We start from the raw sequence: 14,854 nt of genomic DNA on the forward strand, positions 1-14,854 counted from the left end.
TTTTACGTCTGTGTGCGGCGTTTGGCGTTGGCGCGGTTTTTTACTGTCTTCTCTGGTTGCAGGTGGTTGTGTGCGTTCATCGGGATGATGCTGGTGGGGATCAGCGTCATATGTGTGAGTACAGGGATATGGCGGAGGCGTCGCCTGCAGCTGATCCTGCGGATTTGACCTTTTATCTCTCATTTCACCAGGTGCCTTTTGCTAAGGATATTTATGGGTTAATCGCACCTAATTTTGGAGTCGGATTCGCCATTGGTAAGTTGTGTGATTCCCGAGAGGCTGCGCCCGTCCTGTCCTGAGAACTACAGGTGGATATTGTGTTCTGGAATCTTCCTAGAATAGAATGCTAGAGCTGCAGTGAAGACTGACAGCACAGGCAGTGGAGTAGGAGAAGGCTTGATGGAGATTCTTATAGCGCTGGTGACGACCTCTGCAGACACTGTGCTCGCGACCAGATGACCTCACTCAGTCTCAGCTGACATCTCTGCTGTGACTTGTAGTTCTGCTTTTGTTGTATTTTCATATGATTGTGGCTCCTGTCTCCGGCAGGGATGGTGGATTCATCGATGATGCCCATCATGGGTTACCTGGTGGACCTGCGTCACGTCTCCGTCTATGGCAGCGTTTACGCCATTGCAGACGTGGCCTTCTGTATGGGGTTTGCATTAGGTGAGTTTAACGTCTGATGACGACATCCTGCCACCCAGCTCCACACTGCCCCATACAGTGACCAGATGAGACGGTGACCTCATACACCGGACATCCCGCCACCCGGCTCCACACTGCCCCATACAGTGACCGGATGAGACAGTGACCTCATGGTCCGGACATCCTGCCACCCGGCTCCACACTGCCCCATACAGTGACCAGATGAGACGGTGACCTCATGGACGGGACATCCCGCCACCCGGCTCCACACTGCCCCATACAGTGACCGGATGAGACAGTGACCTCATACACCGGACATCCCGCCACCCGGCTCCACACTGCCCCATACAGTGACCGGATGAGACAGTGACCTCATGGTCCGGACATCCTGCCACCCGGCTCCACACTGCCCCATACAGTGACCAGATGAGACAGTGACCTCATGGTCCGGACATCCTGCCACCCGGCTCCACACTGCCCCATACAGTGACCAGATGAGACGGTGACCTCATGGACGGGACATCCCGCCACCCGGCTCCACACTGCCCCATACAGTGACCGGATGAGACAGTGACCTCATGGACGGGACATCCCGCCACCCGGCTCCACACTGCCCCATACAGTGACCGGATGAGACAGTGACCTCATGGACGGGACATCCTGCCACCCAGCTCCACACTGCCCCATACAGTGACCAGATGAGACGGTGACCTCATACACCGGACATCCCGCCACCCGGCTCCACACTGCCCCATACAGTGACCGGATGAGACAGTGACCTCATGGTCCGGACATCCTGCCACCCGGCTCCACACTGCCCCATACAGTGACCAGATGAGACGGTGACCTCATGGACGGGACATCCCGCCACCCGGCTCCACACTGCCCCATACAGTGACCGGATGAGACAGTGACCTCATGGACGGGACATCCCGCCACCCGGCTCCACACTGCCCCATACAGTGACCGGATGAGACAGTGACCTCATGGACGGGACATCCCGCCACCCGGCTCCACACTGCCCCATACAGTGACCGGATGAGACAGTGACCTCATGGACGGGACATCCCGCCACCCGGCTCCACACTGCCCCATACAGTGACCAGAAGAGACGGTGACCTCTTGGTCCGGACATCCTGCCACCCGGCTCCACACTGCCCCATACAGTGACCAGATGAGACGGTGACCTCATACACCGGACATCCCGCCACCCGGCTCCACACTGCCCCATACAGTGACCGGATGAGACAGTGACCTCATGGTCCGGACATCCTGCCACCCGGCTCCACACTGCCCCATACAGTGACCAGATGAGACGGTGACCTCATGGACCAGACATCCCGCCACCCGGCTCCACACTGCCCCATACAGTGACCAGATGAGACGGTGACCTCATAGACCGGACATCCCGCCACCCGGCTCCACACTGCCCCATGCCCCATACAGTGACCAGATGAGACGGTGACCTCATAGACCAGACTTCCCACCACCCGGCTCCACACTGCCCCATACAGTGACCAGATAAGACGGTGACCTCATAGACCGGACATCCCGCCACCCGGCTCCACACTGCCCCATACAGTGACCAGATGAGACGGTGACCTCATAGACCGGACATCCCGCCACCCGGCTCCACAGTGCCCCATACAGTGACCGGATGAGACAGTGACCTCATAGACCGGACATCCCGCCACCCGGCTCCACACTGCCCCATACAGTGACGGGATGAGACAGTGACCTCATAGACCGGACATCCCGATACCCGGCTCCACAGTGCCCCATACAGTGACCAGATGAGACGGTGACCTCATGGTCCAGACATCCCGCCACCCGACTCCACACTGCCCCATACAGTGACCGGATGAGACAGTGACCTCATGGACGGGACATCCCGCCACCCGGCTCCACACTGCCCCATACAGTGACCGGATGAGACGGTGACCTCATGGTCCGGACATCCTGCCACCCGGCTCCACACTGCCCCATACAGTGACCAGATGAGACGGTGACCTCATGGACGGGACATCCCGCCACCCGGCTCCACACTGCCCCATACAGTGACCGGATGAGACAGTGACCTCATGGTCCGGACATCCCGCTACCCGGCTCCACAGTGCCCCATACAGTGACCAGATGAGACGGTGACCTCATAGACCGGACATCCTGCCACCCGGCTCCACACTGCCCCATACAGTGACGGGATGAGACGGTGACCTCATAGACCGGACATTCCGCCACCCGGCTCCACAGTGCCCCATACAGTGACCAGATGAGACGGTGACCTCATGGTCCAGACATCCCGCCACCCGACTCCACACTGCCCCATACAGTGACTGGATGAGACAGTGACCTCATGGACGGGACATCCCGCCACCCGGCTCCACACTGCCCCATACAGTGACCGGATGAGACGGTGACCTTATGGACCGGACATCCTGCCACCCAGCTCCACACTGCCCCATACAGTGACCAGATGAGACAATGACCTCATAGACCGGACATCCCAATACCCGGCTCCACACTGCCCCATACAGTGACCGGATGAGACAGTGACCTCATGGTCCGGACATCCCGCTACCCGGCTCCACAGTGCCCCATACAGTGACCAGATGAGACGGTGACCTCATAGACCGGACATCCTGCCACCCGGCTCCACACTGCCCCATACAGTGACGGGATGAGACGGTGACCTCATAGACCGGACATTCCGCCACCCGGCTCCACACTGCCCCATACAGTGACCAGATGAGACGGTGACCTTATGGACCGGACATCCCGCCAACCGGCTCCACACTGCCCCATACAGTGACCGGATGAGACGGTTACCTCATGGACCGGACATCCTGCCACCCAGCTCCACACTGCCCCATACAGTGACCGGATGAGACAGTGACCTCATAGACCGGACATCCCGATACCCGGCTCCACAGTGCCCCATACAGTGACCAGATGAGACAGTGACCTCATGGTCCGGACATCCCGCCACCCGGCTCCACACTGCCCCATACAGTGACCGGATAAGACAGTGACCTCATGGTCCGGACATCCCGCCACCCGGCTCCACACTGCCCCATACAGTGACCGGATAAGACAGTGACCTCATGGACCGGACATCCCGCCACCCGGCTCCACACTGCCCCATACAGTTACCAGATGATACGGTGACCTCATGGTCCGGACATCCCGCTACCCAGCTCCACACTGCCCCATACAGTGACCGGATGAGACGGTGACCTCATGGACCGGACATCCCGCCACCTGGCTCCACACTGCCCCATACAGTGACCGGATGAGACGGTGACCTCATGGACCAGACATCCCGCCACCCGGCTCCACACTGCCCCATACAGTGACAGGATGAGACGGTGACCTCATGGACCGGACATCCTGCCACCCGGCTCCACACTGCCCCATACAGTGACCTATTGAGACGGTGACCTCATGGTCCGGACATCCCGCCACCCAGCTCCACACTGCCTCATACAGTGACCGGATGAGACGGTGACCTCATGGACCGGACATCCCGTCACCCAGCTCCACACTGCCCCATACAGTGACCGGATGAGACGGTGACCTCATGGACCGGACATCCTGCCACCCGGCTCCACACTGCCCCATACAGTGACCGGATGAGACGGTGACCTCATGGACCGGACATCCCGCCACCCGGCTCCACACTGCCCCATACAGTGACTGGATGAGACGGTGACCTCATGGACCTGACATCCCGCCACCTGGCTCCACACTGCCCCATACAGTGACCGGATGAGACGGTGACCTCATGGTCCGGACATCCCACCACCCGGCTCCACACTGCCCCATACAGTGACTGGATGAAACGTGACTACATGGACCAGACTTCCCACCACCCGGCTCCACACTGCCCCATACAGTGACCGGATGAGACGTGACCTCATGGACCGGACATCCCGCCACCCGGCTCTACACTGCCCCATACAGTAACCGGATGAGACGTGACTACATGGACCACACTTCCCACCACCCGGCTCCACACTGCCCCATACAGTGACTGGATGAGACGTGACTACATGGACCAGACTTCCCGGCTCCATACTGCCCCATACAGTGACCGGATGAGACGGTGACCTCATGGACCAGACATCCCGCCACCTGGCTCCACACTGCCCCACACAGTGACCGGATGAGACGTGAACTCATGGTCCGGACATCCCGCCATCCGGCTCCACACTGCCCCATACAGTGACCAGATGAGACGGTGACCTCATGGACCAGACATCCCGCCACACGGCTCCACACTGCCCCATACAGTGACCGGATGAGACGTGACTAGATGGACCAGACATCCCGCCACCTGGCTCCACACTGCCCCAGCGGCGGTCCCCATTCAGGAGTGGACTGGAGTCCATGTCCAGGGACTGCGTTGTGACTCCAGTGAATGCTATACTCCGCTATAATGTAACGCCATCATCATCCTCACTGCCCTTCTCTTCCAGGTCCGTCAGCTGGAGGCGCTATCGCTAAATCCATTGGGTTTCCCTGGCTGATGACGATTATCGGAATAGTCGATATCATCTTTGCTCCACTTTGTTTGTTCCTCAGAAGTCCTCCCGCCAAGGAGGAGAAGATGGTAAGAAACATTAGAGTCAGTGTAAGGCGTGACGCAGCGATTATCCCCTGGCAGGATGAGCAGAGTGATGGGGAACACAAGTGTCACCTCCCCGGTCAGAGCCGCATCCCAATAGTTCTATGTTAATGGCGAGGCAGGTAACGTCCTGAGTGATCTCCTATGTGGTGGTCACATCCAGGCTCCTCTCCATATCAGCAAGAACGAGGTCAGCGAATCCACATTGTCCTCCAAACTAAAGATGGGCGAGCCTCTCGAGGTTTGGGTTAGGTCTTTTTTTTAAAAAAAAATTTGGTTTGAGCCAAACCAGATTGGCTACGATTGCCCTGAAGGTTGGTACAAAACCCCTTCGAGCCTCCTAAGAAAACGTTATCTCTTTACTTGTATTTTTTATGATTCCCCCCCCCCCCCAGCTCTTTGACACAATGACAGCAATAGTTAATCATATCTGAGTGACCGCGACGTACATCGTTGTGGGGAAACGCACGTATGATGGCGGTAACATACTGCGTGTTTAATATCACACGTAATTTCCAAAGCCTCCAAAAATTGTTGTCACGAACCAGCGGGTATGAACCCACCGTGCCACGTGTTCCAACTCTTCTAAGGGTGTTATCTAAGTGAACCCCTCGTTCTTCACAGTACCCCTGGTGGTGAGGGATAGAGGAGGGTTGGCACACGAGGCAGCTAGTCCAGGCGGACCAGGAGGTACCAGAGGTACGGACGTAGTCAGCAGGCCGAGTCGTAACCAGGAGCAACAGTGCAGGACTGAAGGATGAGGCAGAGGCAGAGTCAAACAAGCAATAGGTCAGGGCAGGCGGCACAGGTACAGGTCAGGCAATCCGGATCGGCAGCAGGAGAGTCAAGGCAGGCAGGCAGGCGTCAAACAGGTAGCGGAGCCCTGAAGGAAGTGCTGCAGGGAAGAAGCAGCAAGCATGCTGTGACCAGGGCTGAAAGGAAACTGTGGAGCGTATCCCAGAACAAACAGTACCTGCAAGGTAAGAGCCCAGGACTGCAGCGGTGAATGGGGAAGCCCTGGCAGCAGATCACCGCTGAACATGGCGCCCAGGACCGGTGCAGTAAGTAGGGGAACAGCGGCGCATAGCAGACTTCTTGAGGCCACAACGTGACAGAAACCTCTTTACCAAGTTCGGAGCATGAATGTTTTCCTCTGGTTCCCAAGACCTCGCCTCAGAACCAAAGCCTTTCCAGAGACTCTTTGAACTATCTGCCATAGGAAGTGGTGGGGTTTTCTTGCCACTTCTTAGGAAAGAAGGTGCCCCCCCCACACACAAAAAAAGAAATATTGTAATTCTGTTAAAATAGCAAATAATAAATGTTCTTGCAGGTAGCTGATTTAGAGCTTCTGCAGCAGCTGCAGCTGTGTTATGCAGCAGTAACTGCAGCTAGAATGCAGTGCCAGGCACAGCGGCCTCAGCTCCTCACTCCCTGGCTGACAGCTTCCCTGCCTGTCTCTATTCTACACACACAATTCTTCTTCTCGCCCTTCCCTTTCTTGTCTCTGCAAATGATGGCCACAAGGAGAGAAAGTATGTCCTTCAAACACAGGCGAGTTAATTATGCTCACCTGTTCAGGTAGCACCAATCTTGGGCGCAACCACAATGAAGTCCAACTGGAGAAGTTACAGGTGACTGGTTGGTGCTGCCGGTTCTGTCCAAAATCTCCTTTGGCAGGGACCAGACCCCCAACCGGGTGAACAATTTTACTGGAGCTCCACTGGACCATAAGAGTCAAGTGAGTGTGGGCCCAAGGCACAAGATCACAGCCAGATGTGGAATATAGTAAGGTTTATTTGGAGACTTCCTTGTCTCTCGCAGTAGAATACAAGCTTTTTTTTTTATTTCTGACACTGTAAGACCCATCAACTCACATTAACAGACTAGCAAGTTCTGCGTTCTGCTCGGGCAGGTTCCAGAACCTCATGAGCACGGGGCAGGTTCCTCGATCTCATGAGCACATGGTAGATTCCTGGATCTCATGAGCACAGGGCAGCTTCCTGGATCTCATGGAACAGGGCTGGTTCCTGGATCTGATGAGCACAGGGCAGTTTCCTGGATCTTATGGTACAGGGCTGGTTCCTGGATCTCATGAACACAGGGCAGCTTCCTGGATCTCATGAGCACAGGGCAGGTTCCTGGACCTCATGAGCACAGGGCAGATTCCAGGACCTCATGAGCACGAGGCAGCTTCCTGGATCTCATGAGCACGGGGCAGCTTCCTGGATCTCATGAGCACGGGGCAGCTTCCTGGATCTCATGAGCACGGGGCAGCTTCCTGGATCTCATGAGCACGGGGCAGCTTCCTGGATCTCATGAGCACGGGGCAGCTTCCTGGATCTCATGAGCACGGGGCAGCTTCCTGGACCTCATGAGCACATGGTAGATTCCTGGATCTCATGAGCACAGGGCAGCTTCCTGGACCTCATGAGCACAGGGCAGCTTCCTGGACCTCATGAGCACAGGGCAGCTTCCTGGACCTCATGAGCACAGGGCAGGTTCCTGGACCTATTTATGTCCATAAGGCTTGGTGTACCTCCACAGTCATTGCTGAACAATACTGCTCTGCTGATTTAGAACTTATGACACTTAAATGCAGACCATTCTACTTACCGAGGGAATTCACAGTCGTGTATCTCACCGTGGTTTAGATTCCTCCACAAGCTAATGTTAAGCTGGCACTGTCCAAATTGCATGATATTACGAACAGTCTGCAAAATATTCACCCAGATGGAGTGTTCATCTTAGCGGGTGATTTTAACCAAGCCAATCTCAAAACTGTGCTCCCCAAATTCTACTAGTTTGTTAAATTCCCAACTAGGGGGAGAAATACATTGGACCGTATTTATTGCAACATAGCAAATGCTTATACAGCATCACCTGTCCCCATCTCGGCAGGTCGGATCACATATCTTAGTTTTTAGCTCCAGCATACAAACCTCTTATCACCAGGATTAAGCCTACTTTGCATACAATCAGAGTTTGGCCTGAAGGAGCCACAATGAGACGACAGGATTGTTTTGAGGACACAGATTGGGATTTGTTTAAACAGGCAGCTACAAAGGAAAACCACCCAGACTTAAACATATCGGCCTCCTCTGTCCTGTCCTATATCACATTCTGCATGGACAATGTCACTGATACCAAAATCATTCGGACCTTCCCAAATAGGAAACCATGGATAAACAGAAATGTCCAAAACCTTTTGGAGGCCCGTGACATTGCTTTCCGAAAGGGAGACCCAGAGGAGTACAAAACAGCCCGGTCCGATCTGACGAGGGGCGTTACGGAGGCGAAGCAAAGATACAACATCATTTCACGAGCTCTGATTCCCGATGCATGGGGCCGGGTATCAAGTCCATTACGAATTATAAGAGCAACACCTGTTCTATCAACACTGGAAATTCTTTCTCTCCTGATGACCTAAATCAGTTTTTTGCACGATTTGACAATGAGCTGCCGATCATCGGATTAGCCCAGCAAGAGGCTCCATCATGTTCCCTGATGCTGAGCGCACAGGAGGTAGAAGGGGCCTTCAGCCACATTAATCCCCACAAAGCAGCTGGCCCTGATGAAGTTCCTGGAAAAGTCCTAAAAAACTGTGCTAAACAGCTGAAAACAGTGTTTACCAGTATGTGTAACAGCTCACTAGAGCCGGCCATTGTCCCCACTTGCCTGAAGTCCTCCACAATTGTCCCAATTCCAAAACAGGCCGGGGTGAAGACCTTAAGTGATTATCGCCCGGTGGCTCTCACTCCTATTGCTATGAAGTGCTTTGAAGAACTTGTCCTCAGGCACATGAAGAGCAGGATCTGCACCTCCATGGACCAATACCAGTTTGCCTACAGAGCAGATAGGTCGGCTGAGGACGCCGTCTCACTTACCCTTCACACTGCGCTGTCACACTGGAGCAGAGAGACAGCTGTGCGGATGCTGTTCATTGATTACAGCTCGGCCTTTAACACCGTCCCTCCCAACAAGTTGGCAATGAAACTGAACCAACTTGGGTCTCGGCTCAGACCTGTGCAACTGGATACTGGATTTTCTTACAAAAAGACCACAAGTCGTACGCATGGGCAAGCCCTTCTCTTCATCCCTAACACTAAACACCGGGGCACCGCAAGGCTGTGTGCGGAGCCTCTCCTTTACTCCTTCTTCACAAATGACTGTAAAACTATTCACACAATACCATTATACAATGTGCAGATGACACGACCGCGATAGGCCTGATCTCCAACAATGATGAAACCGCCTATAGGAAAGAGGCCGAGAACCTAGAGAGATGGAGGAAGAACAACCTCCTACTCAATACCAAGAAAACAAAGGAGCCGATTCTGGATTTTAGGAAGAAGAAACGAAATGGACACCATCCCATTAGCATTAATGGTGGAAACGTGGAGATAGTTCAAAGTTTCAGATTCTTGGGAGTTCATATTAGTCAGGACCTGTCATGGATAAAAAACACAACAGAAATTACCAAAAAAGGCCTTCAGAGGATTTATTCTGAGGAGTCTGAAGAAAGCACAACTCCCAAAACAGCTGCTTGTCAATTCTTACAGGTGCACCATAGAATCTGTGATCACATACTGCAGTACAGGGTGGTCCTCCGGCTGCTCCTCTGAGGACAAGACCCTCAAGCGCATCATTAGAATGGCTGGCAGAATCCCTGGTCCTCAGCTACCATCACTGGGTGACATCTTCACTGCTCGCTGCAGCAACAGGGCAAAAATTATCTGCGGGGATCCAACTCACCCCGGCCACAGCCCTTTCACTCCGCTACCCTCTGGTAGGCGTCTTAGAGCCCTACATGCCTGCACCACTAGGCTGAAGAACAGCGTCTACCCCAAAGCAATTGCCCCTTCCTAGGATAGAAACTACCACAGACTGAAAGTGACTGCTGCATCCGTGACCCCATGATGACCACACTGCAGTGGTGTCTGATCAGTGTGTATATACTCACCAGCACTTCCTACTTTGCTCTTGCTATATATATATACTGTGACCTGTGAATAGTAACGCCTTTTAGTGCAAGGTTTTTTGTTTTTTTTCTAGTGTAATGCTTTAGTTTAAATGTCAGTTCTTGTTCCTCTGTCCATGGCATCTAGGATTGCTCCAAACAACATTTCATTGTATTGTACATTGTATTACATTGTATTGTACAGTGACAATAAAGGCATCTTATCTTATGAGCACATGGTAGATTCCTGGATCTCATGAGCACCGGGCAGCTTCCTGGATCTCATGGAACAGGGCTGGTTCCTAGATCTCATGAGCACAGGGCTGGTTCCTGGATCTTATGGTACAGGGCTGGTTCCTGGATCTGATGAGCACAGGGCAGGTTCCTGGATCTCATGAGCACAGGGCAGGTTCCTGGACCTTATTAGCACAGGGCAGATTCCAGGACCTCATAAGCACAGGGCAGATTCCAGGACCTCATGAGCACAGGGCAGCTTCCTGGACCTCATGAGCACAGGGCAGATTCCAGGACCTCATGAGCACAGGGCAGCTTCCAGGACCTCATGAGCACAGGGCAGCTTCCTGGACCTCATGAGCACAGGGCAGATTCCAGGACCTCATGAGCACAGGGCAGGTTCCTGGACCTTATGAGCACAGGGCAGATTCCAGGACCTCATGCGCACAGGGCAGGTTCCTGGACCTCATGAGCACAGGGCAGATTCCAGGACTTAATGAGCACAGGGCAGATTCCAGGACCTCATGAGCACAGGGCAGCTTCCTGGACCTCATGAGCACAGGGCAGATTCCAGGACCTCATGAGCACAGGGCAGGTTCCTGGACCTTATGAGCACAGGGCAGATTCCAGGACCTCATGCGCACAGGGCAGGTTCCTGGACCTCATGAGCACAGGGCAGATTCCAGGACTTAATGAGCACAGGGCAGATTCCAGGACCTCATGCGCACAGGGCAGCTTCCTGGATCTCATGAGCACAGGGCAGGTTCCTGGACCTCATGCGCACAGGGCAGCTTCCTGGATCTCATGAGCACAGGGCAGCTTCCTGGATCTCACGAGCACAGGGCAGATTCCTGGATCTCATGAGCACAGGGCAGCTTCCTGGATCTCATGAGCACAGGGCAGCTTCCTGGATCTCATGAGCACAGGGCAGCTTCCTGGACCTCATGAGCACAGGGCAGCTTCCTGGACCTCATGAGCACAGCTCAGGCCACTTGTCTAATTTGTCAGATACCATTTGAGAAGCCTCAACAAGAATGTGAGAATCTGCAGGGTGACGCTCCACGGGACAATTAGGTAAATCCATCTCCACAGGACAAATAGGTAAATTTGGCTTGTTGTTTATGACATTTGGTTAGTCACATTTACTGTCATAATGAACCCAGCAGGGGTAGCTGCTAGTTAAATCCTATAAAGGATTTCCCAGGTGGACATTCAGAACATTCTGATGATGAATTGGATGCAGTCACTTTCCATAGTCTTCATATTGGTAACACCATCTGGGGTGGACTGGCCATAGACCCTACAGGAAAATTTCCTGGTGGGCCGATGCCCAGGGGACCACTTGAGCCCAACTGGCCGCTGTCTAGGTACGTAATGATCTAATAGTTTTAGCATTATGTAATGAACCTGGTACTTGTGCACCTGGCCAGCAGCCAGGTGTCCTCCTGAATTCAGTTGTATCACTGTCCTCAGTATAGTGACAGCAGTATTTTAGGCTGCACAGTGGTATTTGGTTTTGCTGGGGTGGTATTTGCTCTGTGATATTGTTGGCCATGCCTACTTGTGTTACTCCGCTTTCTGTCAATTTGGGCACACCTACAACATGGGGCCACTTTAGTTTTTTTTTCCAGGGCTACTTTAAGTTCCTTGTCAGCCCTTGACCACCATCCACGAGTTCTGATGTCATTAGAGGACCAGACTCAGGCCAGAGCATCCAGAACTAGGCCTCAAGTCTTCTGCTGCTGTCTGATATTTAAGGCTTCGTTCACATCACCGTTCAGCCTTTTCGTTCTCCGGCACATAACTGGGCCAAACGGAGCCCACAGGCCTCATAGACTAAAATGGGGTCCATTAGGTTTCCGCTCAGAAGAAGATTTTTGAAGCGGAGATGAAAGACCTACATGCACAATTTTTGTCTCCACTCCAAAATCTTCTTCTGAGCGGAAACCTAACGGACCCCATTAAAGTCTATGGGCCTGTGGGCTCCGTTCGGCTCAGTTATGTGCCGATTTCTAAACGGGGCAGTAGAACGGTGATGTGAACGAAGCCTAAACAAGGTCTCTGCATTGAAAGACGACCGGTCCTGTAATATAATCTGTTTCAATCCTGCAGGCCATTCTCATGGAGCACAACTGCCCGGTGAGGAAACGCATGTACACGCAGAACAGCACGCAGCCATATTACGCCGCAGATGAAGAGTCAGAGAGCGATGAATGAGCGGGGACTCTGCTTCGCAGCTAGTTGTTCGTACATTTCATTGTTGTATCATTGGTCTAACAGTGACATAGTAACAAGCCAAAGGTCTATTGTCCTGTCCTAGCAGAGTGGCGTTTCATGGCACGGAGAGCGGCGCCTCCATGGGGTGAGACTATAAACAGCAAGTGCCATTTAATGAGCATATGTGGCACCCTGCAGACCAGGGTCCTACTGGTACAATCACTGGTGTCGTATATGTGCAGGCAGTCTGACTGTGTCTTTATTATTGTGTTGGGCTGAACAGTCAGAAATATAATGACCGCCAAGTCTCCAATTATCGCCGCGCTCCCCAGCTCGCACTCTCCGTGTAGACTCACACATGAACGCCACCCGTTCTCTTGTAGCTAGGATGTGTTGTACGAAATCTACTCACATTACCAACCGCCTTACTGGGTAACGGACACACAAGCTTTTCTAGACCCGTTTATATAAATATTGTTGAGAAACTTTATTTTATGTATTTCATTTTATTACATATTATGCAATATATTTTTAACTACTGTAACTGTAATGTAAATGTGTATAAAATGATTAAAACCCAAGAATGTCCTGCGTCTGACTGTGTGACAATCACTGGTGACCCGCGTCTGACTGTATATTATCATTGGTGACCCGCCTCCGACTGTGTGTGATAATTACTGGTGACCCGCCTCTGACTGTGTAGCAATCACTGGTGACCCGCGTCTGACTGTATGACAAATGACAATCACTGGTGACTGCGTCTGACTGTGTGACAATCACTGGTGACCCGCCTCTGACTGTGTGTAACAATCACTGGTGACCCGCCTCTGACTGTATATTATCATTGGTGACCCGCGTCTGACTGTATGACAATCACTGGTGACCCGCCTCTGACTGTGTGTGTGACCATCACTGGTGACCCGCCTCTGACTGTGTGTAACAATCACTGGTGACCCGCCTCTGACTGTATATTATCATTGGTGACCCGCCTCCGACTGTGTGTGATAATTACTGGTGACCCGCCTCTGACTGTGTAGCAATCACTGGTGACCCGCGTCTGACTGTATGACAAATGACAATCACTGGTGACTGCGTCTGACTGTGTGACAATCACTGGTGACCCGCCTCTGACTGTGTGTAACAATCACTGGTGACCCGCCTCTGACTGTGTGTAACAATCACTGGTGACCCGCCTCTGACTGTATATTATCATTGGTGACCCGCGTCTGACTGTATGACAATCACTGGTGACCCGCCTCTGACTGTGTGTGTGACCATCACTGGTGACCCGCCTCTGACTGTGTGTAACAATCACTGGTGACCCGCCTCTGACTGTATATTATCATTGGTGACCCGCCTCCGACTGTGTGTGATAATTACTGGTGACCCGCCTCTGACTGTGTAGCAATCACTGGTGACCCGCGTCTGACTGTATGACAAATGACAATCACTGGTGACTGCGTCTGACTGTGTGACAATCACTGGTGACCCGCCTCTGACTGTGTGTAACAATCACTGGTGACCCGCCTCTGACTGTGTGTAACAATCACTGGTGACCCGCCTCTGACTGTATATTATCATTGGTGACCCGCATCTGACTGTATGACAATCACTGGTGACCCACCTCTGACTGTGACAATAACTGGTGACCCGCCTCTGACTGTGTGTGTGACCATCACTGGTGACCCGCCTCTGACTGCGTGTGACAATTACTGGTGATCCGCGTTTGACGGTGTGACAATAACTGGTGACCCTCCTCCAACTGTGTGACAATCACTGGTGACCCTCGTCTGACTGTGTGACAATGGCTGGTGACCAGCCTCTGACTGTGTGTGATGATCACTGGTGACCCTCGTCTGACTGTGTGATGATCACTGGTGACCCTCGTCTGACTGTGTGACAATGGCTGGTGACCAGCCTCTGACTGTGTGTGACCATCACTGGTGACCCTCGTCTGTGTGACAATGGCTGGTGACCAGCCTCTGACTGTGTGTGCCCATCACTGGTGACCCTCGTCTGACTTTGTGACAATGGCTGGTGACCAGCCTCTGACTGTGTGTGACGATCACTGGTGACCCTCGTCTGACTGTGTGACAATGACTGGTGACCCGCCTCAGACTGTGTGTGACACTCACTGGTGACTCACCTCTATGTGTGACAATAACTGGTGATCC

General features: G+C 53.2%; 1 protein-coding gene across 1 annotated transcript; it reads left to right on the forward strand.

Moving 5' to 3' along the window:
• The first annotated feature begins 64 nt into the window (after window positions 1-64).
• LOC122923349 (synaptic vesicular amine transporter-like) lies at window positions 65-14,499 on the forward strand. The gene is made up of 5 exons (XM_044274129.1): window positions 65-114; window positions 192-255; window positions 550-669; window positions 5,124-5,257; window positions 12,576-14,499. Exons 1-5 carry the CDS (start codon window positions 85-87, stop codon window positions 12,678-12,680), a joined length of 453 nt encoding a protein of 150 aa, XP_044130064.1. The 5' UTR covers window positions 65-84; the 3' UTR covers window positions 12,681-14,499.
• The last annotated feature ends 355 nt before the right edge of the window (window positions 14,500-14,854 follow it).

Source organism: Bufo gargarizans, unplaced genomic scaffold (genome assembly GCF_014858855.1).
Source record: "Bufo gargarizans isolate SCDJY-AF-19 unplaced genomic scaffold, ASM1485885v1 original_scaffold_1491_pilon, whole genome shotgun sequence".
Classification (NCBI taxonomy): domain Eukaryota; kingdom Metazoa; phylum Chordata; class Amphibia; order Anura; family Bufonidae; genus Bufo; species Bufo gargarizans.

Coding starts and splice junctions, on each gene's coding strand:
- LOC122923349 (XM_044274129.1), top strand. CDS start 85: ATGATGCTGGTGGGGATCAGCGTCATATGT. Junction 670..5,123: donor CTGTATGGGGTTTGCATTAG/GTGAGTTTAACG, acceptor CTTCTCTTCCAG/GTCCGTCAGCTGGAGGCGCT. Junction 5,258..12,575: donor CCGCCAAGGAGGAGAAGATG/GTAAGAAACATT, acceptor TCAATCCTGCAG/GCCATTCTCATGGAGCACAA.